General features: G+C 35.2%; 1 protein-coding gene across 2 annotated transcripts in view; it reads left to right on the plus strand.

The window, feature by feature from the left end:
- The window catches only part of MNAT1 (MNAT1 component of CDK activating kinase), a 205,730-nt gene that overhangs the window by 80,153 nt on the left and 113,036 nt on the right, over positions 1–12,541 (plus strand). For both annotated transcript variants that reach the window (XM_045070215.1, XM_004738880.3), the window contains exons 5-6: positions 1,234–1,374; positions 6,845–6,970. In XM_045070215.1, the coding sequence (XP_044926150.1) occupies positions 1,234–1,374; positions 6,845–6,970 (267 nt within the window). The remainder of the gene's footprint in view (positions 1–1,233; positions 1,375–6,844; positions 6,971–12,541) is intronic.

A 12,541-nucleotide genomic window follows, 5' to 3' on the forward strand; every position in this document is an offset into this window, starting at 1 on the left:
TAGGTGTGTACTTAGTGGACATAAGGAATATAGGAGTATGATCAGCTTTGGGAGACCAGATGCTAAACTGAATTTTGGATCTAGTAGTGAGTTTTAATTGTAGGTAAAACATCTTTTTGTTTGAGAACTTTGTTTATCTAATATATGAATTGAAAAAAAATCTAATAGAGGGTTTTATATATTATTTATATAAAAATATATTTTTCTTTGAGGTCTTTGTTATTCATATATTCATGATGCTCAAACCTATTATGTTGTCTTCCTCCATTTTGTATTTTCTTGAGGTGCCATAATTTCTGTGTTCTGTCAAATTAAAAAAAAAGCTTTAAAATAAAGCCATTTAGATTTTACTGTATTTTTCATTCATAAGAATTAAAGAGCAAAGACTAGGTATATTATTGCTTTGAAATATGACTTAGAGTTGGAATAAATTTCAGAGCGTGGAATTATTTAATATTCTGAGGAATTCCATAAAAGGAGAATAAGTAGAACTGTGGTTCATTCATATTAGCTTTGAATTTTGACTTTTTCAGTGCACAAATTTATATGCTTATCTTAAAAAATAACTTCAGTTTCTTACAACTTCCCTTAAATGCTATTTGAAATTCTAACCTCATGAAGACTTATATTTCAGCTTAGGAAAAAGAAATTCAGTACAGTGATAAGTTTTCATTATCTGGAATGTTTTGGAAATTGTTTCTTATTAAATAAGCCAATCTTTTTGATGGAGTGTTTCCATTAGTAGCTCTGTATATAGATTGTCTCTTTGTTGTATTCTTGGGTTTTTGGTTTTGTTTTTCTTATTAAATCTTCTAAAATGAATGACTTGAGGGTGCCTGGGTGGATCAGTGGGTTAAGCCTTTGCCTTCAGCTCAGGTCATGATCCCAGGGTCCTGAGATTGAGCCCCACATCGGGCTCCCTGCTTAGCAGGAAGCCTGATTCTCCCTCTCCCTCTCTTTTACTTGTGTTCCCTTTCTCTCTGTGTCTCTCTCTGTCAAACAAATAAGTAAAAATCTTTAAAAAAAATAATGGTAAGTGTCATTCTCTTTGACAGTACAATGTCCACATTAAATAAAATGAACTCTAGTTCCCTCAGAGTAGAGATACTGCTCTGTTAAACTGTAAGTGACTAGATGTTTTATGCTTCTAAAAAGGATAGTGTCAGAGTGTAGTTAGGATTGATTTTGGTTACTAAATTTATTCCATGTTGTATATAAATATTTCTGTTTTAGACTCGGGAACAGGAGGAATTGGAAGAAGCTTTAGAGGTAGAAAGACAGGAAAATGAACAAAGAAGACTGTTTATACAAAAAGAAGAACAACGGCAGCAGATTCTAAAAAGGAAGAATAAGCAGGCTTTTTTAGATGAACTGGTATGTATTAATGCCAAGTGCATTCAGAGTTTATCTTTCCTATTTATTATGCTGGATAATGGCATTTAAGTGGCATTTCTACTGGTATATTCAAGGCTGATATATTCAGCTTCTGTTCCTTCATTAAAAAAAACATTTTGTCAATATCTGTTTTATTTTCAGATGAAAGAGCAATATAACTGATGTAAGACAGTATGCTATTAATAGGTTATTTATGTGTTTTTAAGGTTACTAACTGAAACTCATTGTTTTCAGAGCAATTTTCTCCTGATTAATACTGGCTTTCTTATAACTAGCTCATTTTCAAGTGTTTTGGCTTCATGGTGAAATTTGTAGTGATTCTAGTTACTCTGTGAGAACTGTGTTTCATATTTTTGCATGAGCAAATGAAAATGCCATTTTCAAAGAAATGGCAGTGTTTTGTTAGTTGTGTTTCCCAATAGTTAGCTCCCGAAGTATTCACCATTGTTAGATAACAGCAGTAATAATAACTAAGGTTTATGAAGTGTGTCACAGATTCGACAATATATTACTTGATGCTTATAAGCTGGGGTGATACTGTTAAAATCACAGTAGAGGGGGACGCCTGGGTGGCTCAGTTGGTTGAGCGGCCGCCTTCGGTTCAGGTCATGATCTCAGTATCCTGGGATGGAGTCCCGCATCCGGCTCCTTGCTCAACAGGGAGTCTGCTTCTGCCTGCCACTCTGTCTGCCTGTGCTCACTGACTCTGACAAATAAATAAATAAAATCTTCAAAAAAAAAAAAAAAAATCAGAGTAGAAATGGTCCTCTCCAGAAAAGTCTATTTGCATTCTTCCTTTTCCTTGTCTGTCCATATAATTAATTTCTATGTTGTGTTAACATACAACTTTAATTCTTTGGTCTAGTTGATATGGTGTTTCTCTATGATGTACATGGGTAAATGTTTTATGTGTATATTTTTCCATTCTTCTTTTGGCCAGAAGTTAGCTAACCAAGTATAAAAAGAGAAAGCAAGAATTAAATTAGAAGTAGGTGAGAAAGTAATGGAAAAGTAAGAGGGCATTAATGAGGCTTAGGTAGAAAATGCTTATCATAAACCCTATCTACTTTGTATAAATGCAGTATAAATTGTTTTCTAAGAAGATAGTAGCATATAAAATAGAATGCGGTATTTTCCTTAGCAATTTCCATTAATTTTTCTTGAAACTATTAAGTGTCAGTTGTGGCTTTTAACAGTTGAAATGACACATGTTTCACATTTTTTGTTGACGTTATCTTGTGAGAAATTAAAAACTTTAAAGAATGAATTAGTAAATATTGATGTTAAAATTATTTTATTGATATGTTTTTTCCCCATCATTTTATACAAAGAGGAACACACTTTCCTTGGTAACCCTTCTCCTTTGTTCAATTAATTGAATTAATTGTAAATATAGAACTTAGATATAAAATGAAAATAGTTTAGCATTAAAAAATATTGCATCTAATACAGTCTTTAGATTTAATTTTGAGGTTAGCTAGCTTTGCATAGCAATTGCTCTTGCATATTTTTTTTAGTCCTCAAAGTACTAAGTTTTGCTGCCTCATTGAGCTGCTGTTGGCACGAAGTTCCCCTTTAATTCAGTGGAGCATGAAGCAAGATGTGAAACTGCCAATGTTGTATGTACATTGTGTATAATCTGGAGTTAATATTGGTTTTTGTGAGACCTCCCTCCCCCCCAACTACTTCCTGTTTTCTTCACCTGCAAGTCATTACTGCACATACTTTCTTCACTATTTAGATCATGTAACATGGTGGTTAAATAATCCTTAGCAATTTACTGTATTCATTAGAACAATTAATTATAACAGATTGCTCTAGAATATCAGCATGTTTTGAATATCTGGTTTCCTAATTTTAAAAATTCTGTTACTTTAATTTTTTATAATTAAATTTCTTTGTTAAAATATGACTATACATTTTAGTCCTTATTGACTAATTAAAAGTATTTATTAAGTTTCTTCTTATCTTCCTAAATCCCTAATAAGTGAAAAAGCACATTCTATTTCTTTTTCTATGTTTGTTCATCTTTTAGATTCTATAAAAAAAGATAATATTGGCATTTGTAAATATGTCTATAACACCTAAATCCTAAAATTATTCTCTGGATCTAATTTAAGCAAAAGTATTACTTAATAGAACTTTTTCTCCTGTTTTGGGATTTGGTTTTTGTGCCTATGGTCACTTTTTAACCTTTGAAAAGCATTACATTATACTGTATGTGACAGGATTTTAATGTTATGGTCTTAATGTTTATGGCTTAGCATTTACCATAATGTTGCCTAAAAGTCCATTTATTTAATCCTAACTGTAAATTCAGTTTTTTTTTACAGTTTGGAAAAAGATTTTTAAACAGGTCCTGACTTATTAAATCTTTTTATATTCCTATTTGAAAATTCTCTTCAGTTAGGTCTTAAATTTTGTTAAGGGCTAATATTGTTGTCAAATGTAGTAGCTGATTTTTATTAGAAATATTGTTTGCCAGATGGCTTGCTTAAAGTCAGTTAAAATAATCTTTAAAAACTGGTCATTATAAAGCTTTTAATGAGTATTACAGGCAGTCTTATTAAAATTTCTTTAAATATTAAACAGTAAACCTTCAGGCAATTAATGTAAGTTAGAGAACCTTTCAAGATAGACTGGAAAGCTAAGAAAAATTAAATAACTTGCAAAGCTGAATCTGCATGTTATGTATTCCTGAGAGCATGTATGTTCCCATAATTTATTTTACTCTACAGATTTTGTTGTTGTTAGCGCTCCTGCTTAATTCTTATTTAGCATTCTCAAAGATTTTCAGACTTTGGCGTTTTGAATGCTAAAATGGAATAAAGCAGATTGAAGTAAATTGTATGCCTTAATGTCAAAATTTGTTTTAGATTCCTAGAACGTTTATTTTTTATTAAATTTCATTTGTATTACTAAGACATTTTAATATTCAGGCCCTTTTCTGTGTGAAAGCAAAAGCAGGATTAAAACAGGCCGAAGTATTGATTAGCAACCTTTTTGAAGTGAATGCATCATCTTGCTTTTACACAAGGACATTCACTTACTAGAGGAAATACCAGGTATGGAAGAGCATTTGAATCCACTTATACACTAAATTGAGAAGGAATGCCAAAGAAATTTATTTTTCTTCTGTTAGGTTTTACATATGAAAAGATAGTGGGGTGCCTGGGTGGCTCAGTGGGTTAAGCCGCTGCCTTCGGCTCAGGTCATGATCTCGGAGTCCTGGGATCGAGTCCCACATCGGGCTCTCTGCTCAGCAGGGAGCCTGCTTCCTCCTCTCTGCCTGCCTCTCTGCCTGCTTGTGATCTCTCTCTGTCAAATAAATAAATAAAATCTTAAAAAAAAAAAAAAAAAAATTAAAAAAAAAAAAAAAAGAAAAGATAGTAATGGCTTTAATTAAATTAATTAATTAATTAGACAGAGATCAGAAGTAGGCAGAGAGAGAGGAAGGGAAGCAGGCTCCCCCCTTAGCAGAGAGCCCGATGCAGGGCTGGATCCCAGGACCCTGGGATCATGACCTGAGCCGAAGGCAGAGGCTTTAACCCACTGAGCCACCCAGGTGCCCTAGTAATGGCTTTTAAAAAGTACTTTGGGCCATAGCCATTTAAAATCTCTTAATTTTACATTTTATTTAAGATTCTTGGGGGGAGGAGCAGAGGGAAAGGGACAAGCAGACTTCTCACTGAGCACAGAGCCCAGTGTGGGGCTCACTGTCATGACCCTTAGATCCTGACCTGGTCTGAAATCAGGTATTGGACACCTGACCAACTGAGCTACCCCGGTGCCCCTTTTTAATACCCCCCCCATTTATTTATTTATTTGACTCACACACACACACACAGACAGAAATCACAAATAGGCAGAGAGGCAGGTAGAGAGAGAGGGGGAAGAGGCTCCTTGCTGAGCAGAGAGCCCAATGCAGGGCTCGATTCCCTGAGATTCATGACCTGAGCTGAAGGCAGAGGCTTAACCCACTGAGCCACCCAAGTGCCCTAAAATTCTTAATGGAAATCTAGAATAGCTGCAGAAATTCACAGTATTATACTGTTACTAATGAAGAACTAATGCTTTATTGTAGAATATGAAAGATATTCAAGTATATTTTCATAGTATCTTTCATTCATTCTCCTTTATTATTGCTAAAGGCCCTAAGGCTCTATTTTATAAATACAATTTGTGTTCTTCTGTTGAAAAAAGTTTAATCTTTGTAAATTTCTCTTGCAAAGCACTTCTTTTACCAAATCTTTAGGTACAAATGCATTCTAGGACAACTCTGTTGAAATAAATTGCTCGTTACTCAAATTACTTCTGTACTGTAGCCTTAAAACAGTTTCTTTAACTATGTTAATTAAGTACATTTGTGCCTTAAAAATATTCTTAAGTTGTAAGATTTGGAAAGAAACTTAGATTCTGCTATATTTTTTACTTTCATACTATGAAATGTTTAACAGTATAGTTTTCTTTAAGGATTAAAGTCTAGGTATTTATTATTTTAAAAATCTGTAGGCCATTTGAAGAATATGTGTTTTTTGTAGGTAGCCTTGGTATAGGAGATAGAAATGTGTTTGTAACCTTCATTTTTGTTTATACATATAAAGTATTGTGTTTGTATATATTATCTCCTTCCTTCTTGGCTTTCTTCTGCATGTGTTTCTGAGTTTTTATTTAACTGAAATCTCAAAAAGGAAGGGGTCTGCATACATTTAGTTTAGACCTTAGTGCTACAGCACTTTAAGCATGTAGGGGAACTTCATGTTAAACAGGATAAGTAAGCCTGTGTATAAAAATTTTTTAGTAATTTGCTTGTTATTAATATGTATGTGTGCAGATTTGTGTAAATAGTAGCTCTGATTTCGTATCAGTATAAGATATTAGAAATATTTACTATCATTTTGTTAATTAAGAAAATCTAGAGTTAATTTCTAAAAATAAGTCCATAAAGGAGAAAATAAATATGTTTTTGCTTGTAGTTAACAATTATTCCGTTGTGCAAAACAGAACAAGGATCATTTCCAAACAGCCTCAGGTGAAATATAATAGGAAACAATTGCAGACTGGTCTGAATTCACTGGTAGAAGAATGTGTCTTAGATAAACATCTGATCTAAGTTATAGTACTTTGTATTACTCTTTTTGTGATTAGCTCTTAATTTTTTTTAGTTTAATAAATATGGTTGGCTTTGCTAGATGAAATAAGGCCCTGTTATATTGTCTTTAATGTGGATTTTATAAAAATACTTTTTTGCAGGTTATTTTGATTTATGAATCTCAAACAGCCTTTTCTTATTATGGAATGTTAAAATTTTTTGTGAAGTGTTCTCCATAAAGTGAATATTTAGGTTGACATCAAATGCTTATGAAAAGGCATAATTTAAAATAAAAGACTTGTTGCTCATTAGTTTTTCCTTTTTAACTTTCATATTGCACTTTTACTTTTCTTACAGGAGAGTTCTGATCTCCCTGTTGCTCTGCTTTTGGCTCAGCATAAAGATAGATCTACCCAGTTGGAAATGCAACTTGAGAAACCAAAACCTATAAAACCAGTGACATTTTCCACAGGCATCAAAATGGTAAGCTCTATTTTAATTACTTGTTTGAAGAATGTATTTTAAGGATTGCACTTTATAACTTTATATTGATTTCTACAGTTAAATTGGAAGGTTCAGATGTTTAAGAACATTATCTCATCTAGGCTAGACATGTAGAAATGTGAAAACATGCAGTGTAAAGGGAAAAAGGAAAGAAATTGTTTTCAAAGTACACAACACAATTTGTTGTACATGATATTGGGTTTATGAGTTTTTTTCTTATTCTACATAAACTTTTAAGCTGGTAGTGTAGAAAAACATTTTTTTTTAAAGATTTTATTTATTTATTTGACACAGACATAGAGAGAGTGAACAAGCACAAGCAGGGAAAACAGCAGGTAGAGGGAGAAGCAGGGTCCCTGCTGAGCAAGAAGCCTGATGTGGGGCTCAATTCCAGAACCCTGGGATCATGACCTGAGCTGAAGGCAGCTGTTTAACCAACTACGCCACCCAGGCACCCTGTAGAAAAACATTCTTAAAAGAAAATGCAGACTTCTGGTTCCTGGTATGGCATGTAAGAAGCTTGGATATTGCCATCCCATTCTAACAATGAATAAAAAGCTGAACATACTGGGCGCCTGGGTGGCTCAGTGGGTTGAGCCGCTGCCTTCGGCTCAGGTCATGATCTCAGGGTCCTGGGATCGAGTCCCGCATCAGGCTCTCTGCTCAGCAGGGAGCCTGCTTCCTCCTCTCTCTCTCTCTGCCTGCCTCTCTGCCTACTTGTGATCTCTCTCTGTCAAATAAATAAATAAAATCTTTAAAAAAAAAAAAAAGCTGAACATACTAAAAAAAGACTTTTCTTAGATCCATGATTGAAGAGAGGTCACAAGGCAAACCACTGCCCTTAAAATTGGAGAGATCGGTAGAGAATACAGTGAATTACAACTTAACTAGAGTAGCAACCTCATGGGGAACTAGTGCTGGTATAGGTAAATCTATTGTAATTGTAACTGACAAATTGCTGGAGGTCAGTGTGGACAGCCCTAAGAGTTCAGACCTCTGCTGGGGAACCACTTATTGAGGGCCCCTGTACTTGTGTGAGTTTTTACCTCTTGCATCTCTATCACATTCTCTCAGTGAATATTAGAGAAAAATCCCCTCTTGCTTTTAGCAGAGAAAAGGAAAAAGGAACAATTTTGAAATATACCAGAGCATTTTGTTCTTATTAAGGCCTACCCGCAGGAGAAACTATTTTGTCAGAGCCTAAACTACTGGAGTTTATGATAACCTGCCTGATGTAGGGGAAAGGAAATACTCTATTTCAGTTGCTCAAGCCTTCTGTATGGGAGAAGGGAAACAACACAACTTCAGCCTACTTTAACCATCCTGCCCTGACTAAGGGGAGGTGGGATGGGTTGAGAAGCACTTGTGAAGTTCACAGTGTTAGAACCACAGGCTCTCCAAAGGGCTGAGACCTGATCATAGAAAAATAAAATGCTCTGACACCCCCACACCTCACCACCACATTGCTAAAGGCCTGTTTATAGTGGTGCCTCTTGCCTAGCCCATTATGCTTTGGCTGTCAAGAAAAAAAATTACAAAACATAACAAAAGGCAGAAGACACAGTTGGAAGAGACAGAGCAAGCATCAAAATCAGTCTTAGATATGACAGGGGTGTTGGAATAATCAGACTGGGAATATAAAACAATTGTTATTAATATGCCAAAGGTGCTAATGGATAAAGTAGACAACATATAAGAAAAGTGGGCAATGGTAAGGAGAAGGATGGAAATTCTGAGAAAGAGCCAGAAAGAAATGCTAGAGAAAAGAACTCTAACAGAAATGAGGATTAGCTTTGATGGGCTCATTAGTACACTAGACACCCTGATGAAAGAATCTTTGAGCAAGAGGATACATCAACACACTTCTTGAAAACTGAAAATCAAAGAGAAAAAGACAAAACCAGAAAAAGACAAAACCAGGAAAAAACAAAACCAGAACAGAATATCCAAGGACTGTGGGACGACTATAAAAGGTGTAACACATGCATAATGGGAATACCAGAAAGAGAAGAATGAGAGAAAGGCACAGAATATTTGAAACAATAATGACCGAGAATTTATCAGATACTAAACCAAAGATACAGAAAGCTCAGAGGACACTAAGTAGGATAAATGCCAAAAGAACTACACCTAGGTGTATCATTTTCAAAAATCAGAAAACTGAAGATGAAGAAAAAAGCCACTTGTCTATAGAAGAGCAAAAAATACCTTGGGGAAAAAAATACCTTGTCTATAGAAGAGCAAAGATAATAATTTTATCTAGCTTCTCCTCAGAAACCACACAAACAAGAAGAGAGTAGAATGAAATATTTAAGGTAATGAGAGAAAAAATCACCAACTTAGAATAATGTACCATACAAAATTATCTTTTAAAAGTGAAGGAGAGGGACACTTGTGTGGCTTGGTTGGTTAAGCGGCTGCCTTCTGCTCAGGTCATGATCCCAGGTTTTGGGATCGAGTCCCACATCAAGCTCCTTGCTCAGCGGGGGAACCTTCTTCTCCCTCTGTCTGCTTCTCCTCATGCTTGTGCATTCTCTCTCTTTGACAAATAAATACAAATCTTAAAAAAAAGAAAAAAAGTGAAGGAGAAATTGGTGTGCCTGGGTGGCTTAGTTGGTAAAGCATCCAAGTGTTGGTCTTGGCTTGGGTCATTGTCTTAGGGTCATAGGCATGAGCCCCACCTTGGGCTCCTATGCTCACGGGGGAGTCACTTCTGCTCAAGGATTCTCTCTCCCTCTGCCTCCCCTCTGCTCATGCATGCATGATCTCTCTTTCTAAAATTAAAAAGTGAAGGAGAAATAAAGATTATCAGACAAACAAGGAGTCTTTTGCCAATAGGGCCTTCCTTGCAAGAAATGTGAAAAAAAGTTCTTTTAGAGCTAAGGAAAATGATACAGGCAGAAACTTAGATCTAAATAAAGGAAGAACATCAGAGCAGAAAAGAGTGAAGGTAAAATAAAAACTGGTTAGTTCTTCATCTAACAGCAGTTTGTTTAATAACAATACTGTATTTGAATATGTTTGCTTATGTGTATGTGTATACACAAACACACACTTGCTTATATATAAGTAGTGAATGACGATGATGCAAGATACAGGAGGAAGCAGTTAGAACTATCTTATTATAAGGTAGTCACACACCCATTTTTTTTCTTCCTAACTGCCCAGTCAAGTACCCTGTTTTTTTTTTTAAGCTTTTGTTTATTTTTGTGAGAGAGAGAAAGGGAGAGAGAGAAAGCATTCGTGGGCCCACGAGCAGAGAGGAGGGGCAGAGGGAGAAGCAGACTTGATCCCAGGACCCTAGGATCATGACCTGAGCCGAAAGCATATGCTTTACCGACTTAGCTACCCACTCACTAAGCTACTGTTTTTTGATTTTTAAAATTGCCTATCTTGTTTGTCATATGTGTGCTGCCTATTAGATTATAACATCTTGAGGGCAGAAGCTGCATATTTAAACTTTGTTTTATATGATTATGAGTATGTGAGTACCTGAATAATACAAAATATCCCTGATCAATTTTAAATTTAGAAATTTAGGAAGTATTAATACATTTTTATATAATATGAAGAAAAAAATTACTCATTAAGGAATTATGAAAGCTTTTGAATTAAGAGACAGTACAGAGAAAAGAAAATAGACATGGAAAGACTCAGGAACAAGGGCATTACACTTCAGCTTTACCACTTACTAGGTGTCTGTGCATGGGTAAGATATTTCTTTGTTCTTTCTGAGTTTGTTTCCTCATTGGTGAAGTTGAGGTAATTTTTACTTTCTATGATTATTTGGAGGATTAAAAATGTATATACAAAATATTAACCAAATGTATCTTTAATGTTATCCTTTTTTTTTTTTTTTTTTTTAAAAAGAGAGGGAGAATTGGGGGAAGATTGAGAGGGAGGTAGAGGGTCAGAGGGAGAGAAAGAATCTTAAGCAGGCTCCATGCCCAGTGCAGAGACTGATGCCGAGCTTGATCTCATGACTCTTGAGATCATGACCTGAGCCAAAACCAAGAGTCAGCTGCTTAACCAACTGTAACACCCAGGTGCCTCATCAGTAATGTTTATTGTTATTATTATAGTTAAATATCTAAGTGAATTACATAATTTTTTTTTTTTTTACTTTGTATAATTAGGCAATAACAGATTTCTAAGATTCCTGAATTTGAGGGAATTTTATGATAAATTTGTTATTTTGATTCTTCTATAAATCCGTGGTAGTTCTGTGACCATAATGTTTTAAAGTTTTTTAAAATTTATTTTTATTTTTATTTTTTTAAAGATTTTATTTATTTATTTGACAGACAGAGATCACAAGTAGGCAGAGAGGCAGGCAGAGAGAGAGAGAGAGGGAAGCAGGCTTCCTGCGGAGCAGAGAGCCCGATGCGGGGCTCGATCCCAGGATCCTGAGATCATGACCTGAGCCGAAGGCAGCAGCCCAAACCACTGAGCCACCCAGGCGCCCCTTAAAATTTATTTTTAATTAGTATATATTAAAGGTCATTCTTTGTGATATTCAGGGACTTCACAAATATACAGTTGTATATCTACCACCATAGTCATAATATAGAGTAGTTCCATCCCTCCTCAAAATTCCTTTGTTCAAAATTCCTTTGTTTCATTTCAAGTACAGTCAGCTGTACTTCTAGCCCCTTAGCAACCAGTGGTTTGTTCTGTGTCTCTACTGTTTTGTGTTTTCTAGAATGTTATGTAAATGGAATCATACATACAGGCCTTTTAGGTCAAGCTTTGTTAACTTAGCAACATGTATTTGAGATCATTGCATGTTGTTGTTGTTCCTTTTTGTTGAGTAACCAGTTTCTTTATCAGTTGAAGGATATTTGGATTTGTGTTTTGTTTTTTAATGATTATGAGTGAAGCTGCTGTAAACATTTGCATGCAGTTTTGTGTGTACGTAAGTTTTTGTGTCTATTGGCTAAATATTAAGAATGAAATTGGAGAATTATATCAAAGTGGCTGTACCAGTTTGCATTCTCATCCACCTTTTATGAGTGTTCCAGTTGCTCTGTTTCCTTGCCAATGCACAGTATTTTGTGTTCTAAAAGTATTGTTTGCGGGGTGCCTGGGTGGCTCAGTGGGTTAAGCCTCTGCCTTCCACTCAGGTCATGATCCCAGGGTCCTGGGATCGAGCCCTGCATCGGGCTCTCTGCTCAGTGGGGAGCCTGCTTCTTCCTCTCTCTCTCTCTCTGCCTGCCTATCTGCCTACTTCTGATCTCTGCCTGTCAAATAAATAAATAAATCTTTAAAAAAATATTTTATGCATTCTAAACAGGTGTGTAATATTATTTCCATTATGGTTTTAGTTTGGATGTCCCCGATGACTAGTGAAGTTGAGCATCTTTTCATGTGCTTATTTGCTATCAGTTTTTCATTTGCTCTTAGCATTTACTTTTTTTTGCCCTGTTATTTTTAATTAATTATTTTTATTAACATATAATCTATTATTTACCCCAGGGCTACAGGTCTGTGAATCGTCAGGCTTACACATTTCACAGCACCCACCATAGCACATACCTTCGCCAGTGTCCA

The sequence above is a fragment of the Mustela putorius genome, unplaced genomic scaffold, assembly GCF_011764305.1.
Source record: "Mustela putorius furo isolate JIRA1106 unplaced genomic scaffold, ASM1176430v1.1 tig00000129_pilon_pilon_pilon, whole genome shotgun sequence".
In the NCBI taxonomy this organism is placed as follows: Eukaryota; Metazoa; Chordata; class Mammalia; order Carnivora; family Mustelidae; genus Mustela; species Mustela putorius.